General features: G+C 36.9%; 1 protein-coding gene across 2 annotated transcripts in view; it reads right to left on the bottom strand.

Moving 5' to 3' along the window:
• Window positions 1–17,594, bottom strand: part of macrod2 (mono-ADP ribosylhydrolase 2) — a 561,583-nt gene that overhangs the window by 53,693 nt on the left and 490,296 nt on the right. For both annotated transcript variants that reach the window (XM_084093701.1, XM_084093700.1), the window contains exon 9: window positions 8,004–8,085. In XM_084093701.1, coding sequence (XP_083949827.1) covers window positions 8,004–8,085 — 82 coding nt within the window. The remainder of the gene's footprint in view (window positions 1–8,003; window positions 8,086–17,594) is intronic.

Below are 17,594 nucleotides of genomic sequence, written 5' to 3'. Positions count from 1 at the left end.
AGAAAAGAACATTCAGAGACATCAACAGATATAGTGCAGGCAGCTTCGACAAGTCTCATTCCCCAACATACTCTCACATTCATCTCTTTGTCCGATCATGATGCAATGATGCATGATGCTTTGTCCGATCATGATGCTCTTTAAATAGAATACAAAACAACAGACACAAGTGTGCTAAAGAAATAAGGGGGTTTCAAAAAACCTTCCAGCCTTAAGTATGATTTAGCAGTGATTCTTGTCTAAGCATATTAAAGGTTATATGCTATATACGCTGCTAGAGATTGCTTATTGAAAACAATAACAAATGCGTATCTTGATGACAGGCAGAAATCATGTTCATGGGTGAGCTAATGTATTAAAGTTTTATTAACTTTACTGTGATATGAAGCAGGGCGAGGCCGAGAGCTGTGGGAGCGGAACGAGGCCGGTGGAGCGAATGCTAGTGAGAGACACCTGTGCAACACAACAGTCTTGAGTCCCATGTGTCCCTTCTTATCTGAACTTGAACTTTGTTACAGTTACAGTACAGTTATTCTAATGAAATACCCACAAGTGATGAATTACTACTCCTACAGGTAACTTTATTTGATAAATTAAATTTGTGGGGTAACGCAGTGCTGTTTTACTTGGTCAAAACAATCATACTAAAAATACATTTGAGAGTGTAGAAAGTTATATTAACGTTATTTTACTTGTTCCACATTGCAGTAATCTAAATCAATATTAGAATATTATATTAATAAAAGCGGGATGACTTGTGTTGCTAAATGGCATGCAATTAATTTTAAAATATATTGTATGGTGGATTTTTATTTATTTATTACTGTTACTACAAATAAAGCTCTTTCTGAATATGCCATGTTAGCCACTTCACAAAATAGTCTTGTTTAAATGATACAAACATGTTACTCGTGGTAAATCAAGAAAACAAGAGATTCAAACAATAAGACTAACCATATCAGCATGAAACTTCCCCAGTTGATTACTGACATTAAGGCAGATATCTTTTGTATTACAAGTTTTTAGAATATTTATGTTTAAATATGCAAATTATGCAGTATCTCATTAAATATGTGCTAATTTGCATATATTTCCAGAAGAGAAATCTGAACATTGGATAAAGCCAGATTCAAAATTCTTGTTTCATTTTGTTGACATTTTAGAGTCAAAGGTTTTTACACAGGGGGTTTTGAATATCTCTTTTTATCACTCCATCAATCAGAAAAAACTGTCAACAGCCATAAAAAAATCCATTTTCGCCCTGTTTTTAGGTATAAAATGTTGTATAAATCAGAATCTGAATAATATATGAACAAACCCCTCTGTAAAAACCTTAAGAATATAGATAGGAATACAACTGGAAAGTCTGGTGTATGTAAGTGCTGCTGAAGTGGAGATTTCTGGCTCAGAGTATGAGAAAATGGCCTTGTCTGAAAGAAGACATGTTATTGAAGACAAATAGCCCAAAATCTCAAAATTGACCAGTGGAAAAAAAACAAAAAAAAACCCAATGGTTTTTGCCTGCCATGTATCCCCTTTAAAACGTCTTTGGTGTTTCCATGGTTTCTGTGGAAGTAAAATAGGAAATCAAGGCTATGCGGATATGACGTCCCTGACAGTAAATATTTAGACTGGAAACATTTGGGATGGTACACAAGTTAACAATTTAATCATCTGTGGAACGGGCAGGACTCGAAAAACTCCAGCCAATCAGTTCCAAGACCACCTAGAATCATTGGACAGTGAGTTCGTCAATCAAACGGTCGTACCCCCTCCCCCCATCCCCCTCCCATCCACTGCGTGTCCATGTTCTTAAAATGGGTGGAGTCAGGGCCAGCATTGGAGGAAAGAAGGTAGGACCATTTGAGTTGTGTATTTTCAAAATCTGCCGGCCGTTTTGCAAATCCCATACCCTACCTTTAAGATCTCTGGATAAGCAGAAACTAATAAACAATAAGCAGGCTTTTCGGGTAGTATGACTATTTATTTTGCTAAACACACAAAAAAAGATATTTTGAAGAACATTTTAGCAGTTTTTGTCCATAGTCAAAACAACATTGGACTCCATTGACTTTCATTGTATGGAAAAAACTAACTAACAAAATTATTATTATTTTTTAATTAGCTTCTTTTGTGTTAAACTGAAATACCATTGTGGTTTGGGTGAGTAAATTGATAATTTTCATTTTTGAGTGAACTATTCCTTTAACTACTGCCTACTCTTAACCTTCTATCTTCCAGAATAACATTTCTTGCATATTAACCTATAAACCAAACATATAAAAGAAAACTATAAAATAACATCATAAAAATAAGACTTTAAAATACTTGTACTGCACATTACAGTTTCCAAAATCTGTTATTTGCAATCATCTGGAAAAATGTTCTCATTTCTGCAGCTGCTTTTTTGGGGGTGAAAATGACAGCTGGTTGGGAGGCATACACTGATGAGACAATTTTCCATATGCAAATGCCCTGTTTGCATGTCCCGACACTGTTCCTTTCTATTTGCCAGTTGTCACACACTTGTAAGGCTAAGAAAGAGACTAAAAGAACACACGAATCCTAACAGGTACACACAAACAAAAGTATTAAGAAGAATACTTGGCAAAACTGTTTCACAAACTGACAGTACAAAATAACTTCTCTTTTGTTAAGCAACCAGAACAAAGACGATTTTTCTTTCCAGTTGTATGGACGCAAACGTAGACGAGGGGCTTGTATGAATACATGAGTAAGTGAGTGGGTGAGAAAGAGAGAGGGAGTAAATGTATGCGGCGTGCCAGAGAGTAGCCACAGCACGAGATGCGAGTGCAGCTTTAAAGCTCAGTTAAAACGAGCACGTCTCTTCCGCAGCTCTTGGCACGCTGGTTCCCATGGTGATGATGATGATGATGAGGTGTTGGGATCGAGCTGTCAGGCCCTTGTTATTTTCGCACATTTTACAACTGCCGCTATCAGGGACACCAGCAGAGCTAATTCAGTCCTATTGTCTCTCTCTCTCTCCATCTAAAAAGCATTTCAAACATCACTCCTCAACGATTCGCCCCGATATACCATCCTCATGATAATTTCACTCTTCTGGAATGTTCTCTCCGTACACGCTCCTCCTGCGTCAATCAATATCTAATATGCAGTCAGAGAAACATTCTAATGATGTAGCTAAGAAAACACAAATGATGCTGCTTGTTGAACAGTGAGAAAGACGAGTTTACTTCAATACAGATAATAACTCCATATGCCACTCATAACGATTCTCATATTAAACACAGATACCGCCTCGGAACAAGCAATTTAAATGATGTATAAAATACAGATTAAGAGAAACAACTACTTTGATTACATTAAACTACAATTTCTATGGTGGATAAGAGAGTCTGATGGCAAAACAAACAAACAAATAAAAAACAACGTTGAAATAAATTCCAGACTTTTTTGTAACGGTTTGCCATTACAGCAGGTGACCCTTTCTCTGCATCGCTGACCTCTGACCCTGTCAGACCGCTCTCTCTGTTTATTAATCAGCGCGTGTCTGCCTCCTCGACCCAAATTTTAATAATAAAACCATTTGTGTGACTTTGAAACTATTAACCTGACCTCTCAAACTCTTTAAAAGCCCAGACTTTGAATTACTCTTTACATTGTAACATTACTATTGAGATTCATTTTAAAGAGGTCATTTAATGGAAAACAATTTGTGAAATTTAAAACAGTATGTAAACATATTTTGAAAAATGTTTTAGAGCACTGATTCACAAGGAAAATCTTACAAGTAAGAAACCAATCTTTCGGAAATGGTTGTGATGTCAAAATTGACATAAAACTACCTAGGGCTCCATAATTAATCAAAATTATGATAAGCAATTCACAAAGACTACGATTTAATTAAATATATGCTTATGCATATATGCAAAACATCCATATAAACATCCACACTGAAATGTTGGAAAACGCTAAATTCACTTTACTGCGCATGCGTAAAACCTCATAAAAGCTCGCTGAGATGATAAGGACGGAACAAGACATAATAAAGTTATCACGCATTTCTTCTGGCAGGATCATTTTATTTAGCAAAAGTATTTCACCATTCACCGATGCATCCAGGTCGCTCTGTTTATTATATGTTTGGTCTAAAACGCAATTGCCCTCATTTTTTGCCGCAGGACAGCACTCATGAGTACATTTTCTGTCATCTTTGCAGGACTATGATATGAAGAGTGTACAAAGTAAAATTTTTGCAACTGTGTGAAAGTGAATAGCACATAACAGGCACAATAGCAGTATGCACATACCTATCTATCGGTACAATATGCATCACATGACTAAACATGCGTCATCGTTTTCAAATTCCTCCATTTTCACAGTCCACACAACAATGCAAAAACGGCATTTTCAAATGTATTCACTTTGGAGAGCGTTTTCAAAAAGCTTTGTTTTCGTTAATAAAAACATTGTCTCAGTGTGGGCGGAAGGCCAAACCGGAGAGAAAAGACATATTAGTGTGGACAAGGCCTAACTCTATTTTATTTGACAGTGAAATATTACATCAGTAATAATTCTCATTTTGTAATAATAATAATAATAATAATAATATTTTTTTCGCAATCGCAATTTTTATAAGACAAATCACAAATTTTCCCCCAAATTGTGCAGCCCTTTGACTGCCCATGTTTAAATACTAATTTAATATTCAGGCCATGTGGATGTAAATTATAATTTTTGGGGTAAGAAATCTTGATTAACATTCCCTACTGACCTTTCGAAGCAAAGCCAATGAAAACTTTACATGATGCATCACAGGAATCATTCCCTATTTCCTGCACACACACTTCCAGCTTTCTTGCTGCCCAGTAACCTAAAAAAAAAAACACCTGTTTGATGTCTTTTCATGGCACAAAGCCATGATGCAAGTCATGTCTTTCACATGACTTGCATCATAGCTTTGTGCCATGAAAATACATCAAACAGGTGTTTTTAAGTGGGTAAAAACCCTTAAGTGGGGAAAAACCCTCATAAACTAAAAACTGATAAAATATGGTCTTTTAAAATTTATGAGTAAAGTAGTTTATATTAGTGCTGGATTAAGACTTCAGTGAGGTCCAAATCACAAATAAATAGCAAGCGATAGAACAAGAGAACAAGCTCATCCTGACTGGTTGTAAACTAAAAGAGTAGCGCCTCCGTCATCTCATTTCTAAACACTAATACAAGGAGACGTGCCTGGGAAACAGGGACCTGGATTATATAATTACAAATTCTCAGGTGAATTCTATCTTTCAGCAAGACCTGGAATAGGGAAAGTGTGTGTGTGTGTGTGAGAGTGTGTGTGTGTGTATAATGAACATGACAGAAACAAAACATTCAGCAAGTGGGGAAAAAGTGAGTCTTGACACTTATTATTCCACCCGGTCCACGACTCCTAGTGTGTGTACGAGGGGAGGTAATGGTGGATTATATTATTCTCCCGGTGCATTCAGGATTCCTCTGTTTGTTTGTGTGTGTGTGTGCGTGTCCATACAAATGATGAACCTCCAGGCAGCGGCTCATTTGGAAACCTCCAGGGTTTCTTGTCATGGAAGTGCAGCGAGCTTCAGGCAGAGCGAGACAGCAGGACACTTGGGAAGGTCCAAAAGGGCTCCGGTGCGGCCTGCACTCACATTATATGTTTGTTTAGCACTTAGGGAGACTGAAAAGAGGCTTCCTGAGAGAGACTTGGCCTTTAAAGAGAGAGAAACGCTACATGGGCGCACAACAGACAAGTTCCCATGGAACTACTGCAGCTAGTGTCTCATAAGGAGGGAGGAGGAGTGAAAAAAAATGGAAAGAGAGGCAAAGTGAGGGATAGGGTGAAAATGAAACATTTTGAAATATTGACATTGACAGAAGGCCAAAGTGCAAGTAAAAGAAAGTGAAAACCGAGGAACCGACTTCTGAAGTCCCATCACATGACAGCTCATCTTTACATAAAGCAACGCCAGCACCAGAAACCACACGATCCAACCCGAAACAGGCGAGCAAAAGTGTGAGGTGGAATGTCACCGAGGAGGTGCCATCCTGCGTGACTCTGACATCTGGGGTTCGCTGTTGAGGCTCAGGATCGCTGAGGGTGTTGACAGAAGCAAAGCCTCTGCTCTACATATGGACCTCCGGGCTACAACGTTTGCGCTTCAGAGACAAGCTATCGGGACTGTGAAATACAAGCAGCCGGAGCACTCCACACCTGTTAAACTCATACGCTAGAGTATTTCATGGGATTCTCAGACAGCAGGGTGAAGCAGGATGGTCTAGCGGCCTAAGAGCTTAGTTACAAATTGAGTTTGTGGAAACACCAAAAATCACTCAAAGGCGTCTGGTTACAAACTGAGAAGCGAATGCAATAAACCGTGAGATGCAGACAGCAAAAACACGTTCCAATGCTTTTCCTATTACTCTCCTTTCCTCTCAGTGTGCATATTGTGGGTCTTTTATGTAATATTTGATGTATTCTTTAAACATGATTTCTGCGTTGCTGTTTCTTTCAATTTTAAAATGCTTTCTCTTACCCCTGCTTATTGTGCTATACTGTAAGTAAGCCATTTGTAGGCTGATTTCCCCTGGCTGCTTTAACATTACTCTGTTTGTTTGAGTAATTGACTCAACTAACGGTGAGACTGGAAAACCTGTTTGAAAATTATTTAAGCAAGAAATTATGCCATCATTTGCTGGACTTTGCTGGTCTCTCTTTTCCATTCAATTATAAGGAATGCAGCATAAAAGTGTCATGAAACTCGTGCAATATGTTGAAAAGTCTGCGTGAAAAACAGTTGGGAATTTAAGTGATAATTTTCCTCCAGTGAGCTGTTAACCATTGTAACGGGGCCGAGTGATGATGAATGTCATGTCACATTCATGTCGGTTTTCTGAACCAGATTCATTAAAAAGATCAAACTCAAAAGAGAAATTTGTGCTTAAATCGGAAATCTTTTATTCTTTATGAACGCACCAAGGAGAGTTATTTCAAGAATTTCAAGGAATAACTTAAATGTGTCTGTTTCTCAAACAAAGCTATCATTTGACCGTAGAAAATTATATAGTGCATAAATTGGATTTTTATGATGCGTGAAAAGTTTTTCTTTATTCACGAGTAGGGTATTCTTGCAATACTGGAGGCAGCAGTTTTAGAACCGCATTTCTAGGACCCTAGCTTTTTTTTTTTTTTTTTTTTTTTTTTTTAATGCATTAACAGTTTATACTATTTTATAGAACTTACTATTCAGTTCTGTATTTGTATTATTATTTTTCAGGTTGTTTAATTGTAAAAATGTCATTGATATATTGTCCTAACCAACCCTTAACCTGTTTCAATATATGAGCAACTTTATTCTGGTTTTAAATTCAGTTTTCTTGGAAAGAGACTATTTTCTGTGTATGTGCGAGACTTCAATTCATTAGCCGTAGAGCAGCGTCTGATGTGTGACACACTTAAAATGTAGTAAACGGTAAAACAATTGCGCTACAAACTAGTGTCTTTGTTACGACATTAATAAATTAAAATAACTGGAAAACAAATACCAGTTTACAACATCCAGCAGCACAATGAACTGTTTTTGTATAACTAAATAATAACTAAATTATAATAATCTTGCAGTCAAGTTTAAATTGGTCGTGCCCGCTCTTATGTTAAAAGTAGGGTTAAAAGATAATATGGGATGAATAATTGGGATGAATTAGCCCTTTAATCAGAAGAAAGTCTGACTGCGGTTATCTTGAATCTTGATAGAGTTCTATGATAAAGGTGGGGTTGAAGCTTGGGCAGTACATTACCATAAACAGGTTTTGGTTATGTGGAATCCAATCTCTGCCTGCTGTGCTGTATCTGTGTGCTTCTACTACAAACGTCACGCCAGTCAGACGGCATGACACTGTGAATCCTGCCTGATACCCGAGTAACAAGCTTTGAGCTGAGTGGGTGTTACAACCAACAAATAAAATGAAGTAAAGATTCCAATAAGAAGATACAGTACCTGGGGAGAAGAAATCTGACATCTTCCTCTTGTAAATCTCATAATCTGTCTCCAGAAAGACGCAGAATATGACACGGTCGATCTGCAGAAAGAGTAGAAAAGAGGCATTTAGCATAATGGAAACCTGGATCAATGCCTTTCTGGGTAAACACATGGCTAAGGGCAACACTATTAATAAATATGAAAGTACTAGTACTCAAACCTGTCATAATTAGAGCTCAGGGGACTCATTCATGACACTGAGGTATTTTTAGAGACTTTTTTAAAAGTTAAAACGCAAATGAGTGTTAGTCTAGTTCTAAAACAGTAATACATAGTTTATTTAATAAAGCAATTTTGGTAAACTATCGATATACACAAAACAATAGCTAGGAATCATCAAAAAAGCCAAAACATTTAAATCAAGTGTAGAAATGTAGGAATGATGAATGTTCCAATTGAAAATCTGCAGAACATTTTGCATGCACAGATAAAATTAGCATTTTCTGCAATATCATAAATATATTAATAACATTTATGCAGTCAAGATGTTATGACTATGATATGCCTAGCTAAAAAAAAAAAAAAAACACACACACACACATACACAGAAAACATGCCAACATTGAAAAACTATGAACAATTATTATGACTATGTTTGTAACTGACCACTACTAGTGTTTTGTATACTGCACAGTATACACTGAATACTACTTTAACCCCTTAACCCCCCATTTCTGCATATGCATTGTGAAATAATAAACTTAGAGTAGAATGCTATATTGTTGTCACATTGATGTTGACTTTTAAATTAGTAAGTGCCGTCTAGTTATAATTTTGGAAATAAAATAAAAGGTATTTTTGCATTTACACCCTAATTTTATGTAAACATTTCTTAACTGGTAGAATCACACTGGCAATAAAATATCAAGCTGAGTGCTTTGCATTATGGGATACAGAAAATGTGCATGCTGTGCACAGTTTACATACTGTATACTGGACTGACAATGAATTTTATTGTATTGAATCAAGAGCATGATCAAGATAAGTGGTACAATAAAATATACAAAAGAGGAGAACACATTATCAATCATCTCCACCCTTCATTTCCTCCACTTAAGCTCAAACTTCTAGTCATCTCTAACCGCAGCTCGCTAGAATGCAAGCAACGTCACTTAGGAGCAGAATATCAAGATTGAAATTAAAACAAAAAACATAAAACCTGCCAGCACTCTCTTATCACTGCAGAGACCGGATCCTCAATTCAGTTCCATCTCTTTCCATTCCGGACCACCCAGACTGACCATCCTGCTTAAGATCTCTATGATTACACTAGTACAACAGGGATCTCGATACAAAACCCTCTTTTGATTCTTCCCATGTTCCCAAAACAAAGACCTCATGTGAACAAGAGTATAAAACAACACACACACAGTGTATTCCCTACAGGTTGATGGCAATCTTTTGTGTATTACCAAAATCATAGATCCACCAAATGTTTAAATAACAAACATTTTCTTTATATTTGCATATTATGTTCAGTGGGGTTCAAAAGGCCACTTTGTAAATCTGAAAATAAACAAAAAGGTTTAGGATTGTGAAAAATGTACACAAAGGAAATAAGATCCTGAACTTTTTCTTCGCTAATCATGACTACATTTGTGACTGACTATGTGAACTCCTTTGTACAGACGATCAAATGACACTAAGAAATTCAAAAATGCATGTTAATGTTTCAATTCAATCCATCCCCGCCAAAACAACAAACAAAAAAAGTTGCCAGCTTTTTTGATCATTTTCTCAAAACTTTCATGGCCCCCAGATTATTTTGTTGAATGAATATCTGAACATGCAATATATCAAAAGAAAGAACAGAGGCTTTGTTTTAGCTTCATGCATTTTGTTTTTTACATTAACACTTGAATGTAAGTTTCATAAAAATCAATATTTTGAACAAAAAGCTGAGAATATTGTATTTTTTGTCAAAGACTACAATGGGCATAAGCAGTGCTTTTATCGCTTGCTTCTGTTTCTTTTAATCCGGAGATTCTGCACTCTTTCAGAAGATGAGTAATAGCACCCCAAACAGTATAACAGTGACAACCTTACAGGAAAATTCAGTCAATGGCTGGGAAGCATTGTGCCATAAATGACGGAAAAGTCCATCAGTGGTGGGGAAAGAGTTCAAATAAGTTCGAAAAATTAAAAACAGAAGCATTACATGTCATAAACTGTTATTAAACTCTGTGGCGATCACCTTTAGATTTTGAGTCCTTATATAAATACTCATTCCTGCCCTGAAAGACCTCCTTTAAAACCAAGAAAGGTGATACTTCCTCTCTGTCAACTCTAAGGGTCCTTATCAGCCTCACTCTCTCCCTCTCCGCCACAGGTACGCCTCTCTCTCCCTCCACAGAGGAAATGTGCCTCCCAGGGAGACGTCAGATAATCGCCCTGCTGAATATTGCAATATTCCCAGACAGCCTTGTAATGGCCTCTCTCGTTTCGTCTGCTGGTGGATGGAGAGGGAGATAAAGCAGGATCCCAGCGGGATGGCGAGAGACCGGACCACCTCTCCTCCCCCTTACTGGCAAACCACATGAGGATTCAATATAAAAATCATTCTCCCTCACAGACTTGTGCAGACAGACAGCTGTCTATTAATAGTTTATGGCCTGCCCTTTGGAGTAAATGTTAAGACTTGACTTGAGACTAGTAACATTTTTATTTTTGTGCAGGAGAATGTCAGGGGGTGTCGTGGCCATAAAGAGAAAGAGAGAAAAAAATGGTCCCGCTCACTTTTTTCACCTCTTCATCTTTTCAAATCTTTAAGATAGCTATAAAAACCAAGGGCCAGGACACAAACAGAGGACAACACAACCACAGGAATCTCTGCTTCTCTCTCAAAACCTCAATGCCCATGGAGAACAAGGCAGAACAGTCTAGAATGTCAATAAGCTGATGGTTCTCAACTGGTTTGCAGGATCCAGATTTCATGGCCAAGTAATGAAAAATGTCCTTAAAATTAAACACAGAACTGTATTTAATATTTCTGGGTCACATTTTCTTTTACATACTTTTTCTCATAGTTCTTGAGAATGAGGAAATGTTATGTAACCTATTTATGCAAGCATCTGCTTAATTTTGCTTGCATCTACAAAGTGACACATGAATTTGCAGCAAAATAATATGATTTGATTGGACAGATGGTATAAACCTTTTTACTTTACCATACTAACTATTCTTTCTTTTTTTTTCAGAACAGACCCGTAACCCATTTTTGCGTTGCATCCGTCTAGTTGAGACCTACTATAACAAACACATGGTAGAAACACTTCCTGCTGGGAACTCTTCTGCATTTATTTAGACCATTACATCTCTCTCATCCCTCAGGCAGAGAGTGAATGGAAAGGTGAGGGGTCCTGATAGAGGAGGTCATCCGCATCATTTTCAGACGTTATGCTCAGAGAGTAGGGCACCTAGACTTTAGGAGAGATAGAGGAGAGATGGAGAGAACTTTCTGCTTCTGCCTTATGCTATTTATATCCAAATGGCCCCAGAGTATAGATGTCCAATGGTGAAATAAAGGATAAATTAACAGAGGGATGAAGAAAGGAAGTAAAAGAGAGTGTGCAATCCTAACTATTAGTCTTAGATCACACTATATTATACGTTTTAATACTACAAATATCAATATATAGTATTTAATTTCTTTACAGGTTTTATTCTAGAGACAGTAAAATAAACTTTAATACATATGTACAGTGGGGAGTATTTGATACACTGCCGATTTTGCAGGTTTTCCTACTTACAAAGCATGTAGAGGTCTGTAATTTTTATCATAGGTACACTTCAACTGTGAGAGACGGAATCTAAAACAAAAATCCAGAAAATCACATTGTATGATTTTTAAGTAATTCATTTGCATTTGATTGCATGACAGGGCTGTTTTTCTGCAAATGGACCAGGACGACTGATCTGTGTAAAGGAAATAATGAATGGGGCCATGTATCATGAGATTTTGAGTGAAAACCTCCTTCCATCAGCAAGGGCATTGAAGATGAAACGTGGCTGGGTCTTTCAGCATGACAATGATCCCAAACACACTGCCCGGGCAACGAAGGAGTGGCTTCGTAAGAAGCATTTCAAGGTCCTGGAGTGGCCTAGCCAGTCTCCAGATCTCAACCCTATAGAAAATCTTTGGAGGGAGTTGAAAGTCCATGTTGCCCAGTGACAGCCCCAAAACATCACTGCTTTAGAGGAGATCTGCATGGAGGAATGGGCCAAAATACCAGCAACAGTGTGTGAAAACCTTGTGAAGACTTACAGAAAACGTTTGACCTCTGTCATTGCCAACAAAGGATATATAACAAAGTATTGAGATAAACTTTTGTTATTGACCAAATACTTATTTTCCACCATAATTTGCAAATACATTCATTAAAAATCCTACAATGTGATTTTCTGGATTTTTTTTCCTCATTTTGTCTCTCATAGTTGAAGTGTACCTATGATGAAAATTACAGGCCTCTCTCATCTTTTTAAGTGGGAGAACTTGCACAATTGGTGGCTGACTAAATACTTTTTTTCCCCACTGTATAATATTACACACACACACATATATACATACACAGTAAAACTGTGGTTGGGGAATTTTGCTGATATATAGTCCTAATTAACTCATTAGCATATGAATTCATTTGTTCATTTGTTTATGAGACTCACTGGAGACTTTGCTCACATGTTTAGTAAAGCCTCCTAAACATTAATTATTTAATGTAAAGCTGTCCTAGGTGAATTAATGCAAGTTTACCATTGCTCCAGTTTTCGGTGGGCATGGCCCCACACACACACACACACACAAAGAGACACACAGAGAGAGAGAGAGAGAGAGAGAGAGAGAGAGAGAGAGAGAGAGAGAGAGACACTGAGGGACTAACGCTGATCAAATGATCACTTTTATCACATCAGCCTCCCAGAGTCCCAAACTTAATATGGCAGCCACCAACATTCCAGATATGACTTTTAATTTGAGATCTGAGATCAAAAAGCAGTTTTGAAACATTATTACCTCATTTTTTTAAAACCTGCTGAGGATATTTCTATATCTATATTACAGATATCCTCAGGCGAACACAAGGGCATGAAGGTATATAAGTGGCTGTATTTTTTATTGCTTAAGAGTCCCAGTTTTAAAGCTATTGAGGCATCACTGAAGGGATATTATTTGTCAAAATAATGACATACATTTGACACATCAAAAGCAGTTTCTCTTCCTGAACGTGTCTGTGCACCGCATTAGGTCAATGTATGTCCCCTGAGCCTTGTATGTCATTTTACAGTAAATGTGCTGAAAGCCTGGCACTGAACCACAGTTCCCGTACGATGTGCTGAGCAGCGGGGGATTGTGGGAAATGAAGAATGGTGTCCAAACATATCCACTAGTAGGCTGAGTGGAAGCTCAGCCTGAGAAGGTTAATGAAGGCCTAATGAAGAAGCAGAGATCGCTGTGTGCGGGCCAGGCCGCTCATAACTCAACCCTCACTGAAGCACCACTGCCAGAGGGAGGGAGAGCAACAGAGAGAGAAATGCTTTCCCACCAACCTCTGGGACAAAATTGCAAAAAATAACATGTTTTCAACAACAACAACAAAAAAGTTTCAAACACTCCCCTCATCTGCCTGTGTTCGGACATCCATCATGCCATAACTATATGAATACAAGTACATTTTAATAACTCACTGACAGTCTCACTTGGGTGAGAACCTTGTTACTTTTATACAACAGCTCAGAAAACAATATTGAGTAACTTGCTGAAGGATCGAAGGATTCTCAATAGCAACCCGAGTGTGTGCAACTTTAAGAGAGCAACCATGCATCTGTGTGGTTTTATTTTCGTAGTTTTTTTATGATTTAATTTTATAATCATTAATAATCATTAGTCATTTATAGTTGCCATTTGATTTATCATCATTTTATTATTATTATTCATTTGTCATTTTTTTTATATTACTTATTAGTTTACTTATTTCCTTGCTCTTGCTATTGTTGTTTAACTTATTATTATACGGTTTCAAGGGATTTAGTTTTCATGAGTCGGAGATTAGAGAATGTCTCCATGTCAAGGTTTTAAACGTCACAGGACGATGTTGTGAAGCAGTAATCTTCCATCGTTTTTGCTGTAACACTTATTGGATTTGTACTGGTCAAATGAAGTCTGAGCATTGAAACACTCAGACAAAGTCTGAGCATTGAAACATTTGCAACTAAGTTTATTCAATAAACTGCTCTTTTTATTATCATCACTTCATCTCCTGCTTTTGCTCCTCCTTGGCTTTCTCATTTAAACTCTCAGGCTGATAGAAGACTGTTCATTTAGTTTTGCCAGACAAAATGGGATATCTTCCGACAGGGATTCGGTGTCCAGGGTCGGATCTGACGTTGAGATCCATCCAATCTAATACTACATTTTGGCCACAATATTCCCAGTTAGTTGGTCTATTTTTACTCCGTTCCAAAGCAGAATTAGCCGTCGTGCTTCAGAGCAGATTTCAAATCAGCAACACAACTGCATTTTTAGGTGAAAAACACCTGGCCAAGTAACAGCAGCTTCAATCCATTCACTTTGCTCTGATACAGTTGCTTGTAATTTGACTGTGGCTGCAGGCAGAAGCAGAGTCTCGGAGAGCCCAGCAGGTGCCACGACATTTAGCTGGCCCTCTTACCAACGATCTGTCACCGCCAGGCACCCAGGCTTGTAATTACATGGGGACTTTGCCAGAAAAACTTTGACGCACTAGCTGTGGCACGTACACTCTTGCTGGGATTTTCTTATTGTTTCTGTCAGGCGTAATGAAAGGGACAAGTGGGCCGCCGCAGCTCTCGACCCTCTGTATATCGGCATAAAGGTAGGAGGAGATATGAATAAGATACAGAAGTGATGTGTGTTTTAGAATAATTGTAATTACTGGAACACTGCAGTACCTTTTTCAACAAATGATGAATATTATCTAGCGAAGAGGTGGCTGTGTAGCTCCCTGTAGTGTGTGAGTGGGTTATAAGCGATTTGTCATCATTATGGCAGTGCTGTGAAGCCGAAACTTTATGTTCACAGTATTGAGGAACATTACTATTAAAGGTAAAGTGTTACAATATTGCATTACATTATAGTAAATTATGTATTTGTACTAAATGCATTAGGTTGCTGTGGACAAGTTTGTCAGCACTTAATTTAAGTCATAAAGGCTATACCATGAAAAGGTTTTTTTTTTTTTTTTTTTTTGAGAAAGGATGTATTAAATTGATCAAAAGTGACAGTAAAGAATTTTACATTGTTACAAAAACATCTATTTTAAATAAATACTGTTCTTTTTAACTTTCTATTCATTAAAAAAAATCCTTAAAAAAAGGGGTTACTGTTTTGCAACGTCAAAAATATTATGCAAAACAACCGTTTCCAACGTTGATAATTACCGGTATAAGAATTTTTCCTAGAGCAGCAAATCAGAATGTTAGAATGATTTCTAAAAGATCATGTGACACTGAAGACTGGAGTAATGATGCTGGAAATTCAGCTTTGCCATCAGAAATAAATAAAACTTTAAAATATATTTTCAATAATAAAACAGCTATTTTAAATATTGTAACAATATTACTGTTTTTAGCATATTTTGATCATTTGCAGCCTTGGTTAGGATAACAGACTTCTTTCAGAAACATGAAAAAAATCTTACTGACCCCAAACATTTGTAACATACTCCATGAAAAACCAAAATTTCATTTTTGACCAAAACGTGTACAGAACAGCTCTATATGTAAAACTAGTGGATTCCACTGCAAGCAATAACAATCACATACATTATTTCTCCTACAATACTTGCACCAATAATTATAATAAAAAAAAAACTATATAATATTAATGTGCTTTACATTAGTACATACAATTATTGTGTACAATTAATGGCACTGACAATGAGGGAAAAGGACAGGCATCAGCGCTACGCTTTGTTCAGTTAGAGAAAGCTGCCTCATAATGGCATGATGGGAAATGATGAAGAGAGTCCTGTCTGTCAGCATAAAGAGAAGGAGAGAGAGGAAAGACAGTGTGTGTGGAGCCAGAGTGCCCAGCGAGAGGCAGGTGGAGACTTTCCAGGCCTTATTACCAGCGTAATTACACACACCTGAGCCAGCCTTGCATGACAGGACAGTAATTAAAGAGTTGAGAAAAGCATGAGAGAGAAACACACACACACACACACACACACACACACACACACACACACACAAAGCACTCACAAAGCACTCACATCCGGAGATCTGCCAATGGTTAAAGAGGGAGAGGAGAATAAACAGACGAGATTAAACGATGCATGAACACACACACACATACATCAGGTGATTTGTAAAACGTTGGAGAAACGGGGTGGAAGATGTCGCTCTGTGGCGGTCACGAATAAAAAGGCATGTATAATTAGACTGGCGAAGGTGATGTTGATATATAGAGTTAATATATCACTCCTGGGGGTACAGACGATTAGCAAAGGCTAATGCTAACCTCTGAGTAAATAATTTAACCGTGGTAAAATATTTTGACAACCCTCTGCACGGCAATACCTCTCCTGACTGATACGAACAGAGATACGGTCTTGAGACCGGCAATGTTAAACAGTTTATACTAAAAATATTAGCACAAATTAGGCAAAATATGTTTTTTTAGATCGCACCCAAGGCAGTCTATGTTACCTGGAGAAAGCTTTCCGTTAACATCTCAGTGGCATTTTCATAGCTGGCATAGAACCCTCAGAGATATGCGATTTGAAGTCATTTTTGTTCATGACTATAAACAATTTTTTCAACTTTAAAATAAATCCCTTGTTACTAATCACAGGGATGTAACTTCAAAAAAGCTGATGGAACTACACTGCAGGAATGCACAACCCTTCACTAGCGTCTTTTTGTTTATTAAAATATGTTCTAAATTATTTTTCAATATTTATTATTTAAATGACTTAAATGTTAAACATTTTAATATAATATTTTTATACTTTAATTATAAAAAATAATAATAATATATAAATAGTATATATATACACACACACTATCTATCTATCTATCTATCTATCTATCTATCTATCTATCTATCTATCTATCTACTGTATATATATATATAAATGCAGTTATGTCAACAAAAGTGGAAAAAAAGAAAGATCCACTTCAAATTGGATATAATGAATAATCCTGAATAATAAAACAAAATTGTTTTTTTTTTAAATTAAGAACAAAATATTTTAATAAAACATTATTATATACCCGATGTATTCAAGCATGTGAAAAAGCTGTGGTTGAATAAAATAATTTAAAACAGTAACATAAATCAAATAAATAGAAAAGTAATGTGCATTACAGTAATTATTTTAAAAAGTAACTGATATTATGTTAAATTTAATATGTAACATGCTGCTTGTTACTTGAAGTAATCTGACTAATCCCAGCACTGTACAGTCATGGCACTGACAATGAGGGAGAAAGACAAACCTTGACATCTTTCAAAAGACACAATACAAATAAAACTTAATGCAAGATTCACTTTTACATGGTGTTTGGACATAAATG

This window comes from Abramis brama (assembly GCF_963993115.1).
Source record: "Abramis brama genome assembly, chromosome: 19".
Taxonomy (NCBI): domain Eukaryota; kingdom Metazoa; phylum Chordata; class Actinopteri; order Cypriniformes; family Leuciscidae; genus Abramis; species Abramis brama.
This window is presented reverse-complemented; position numbering and strand designations above follow the sequence as displayed.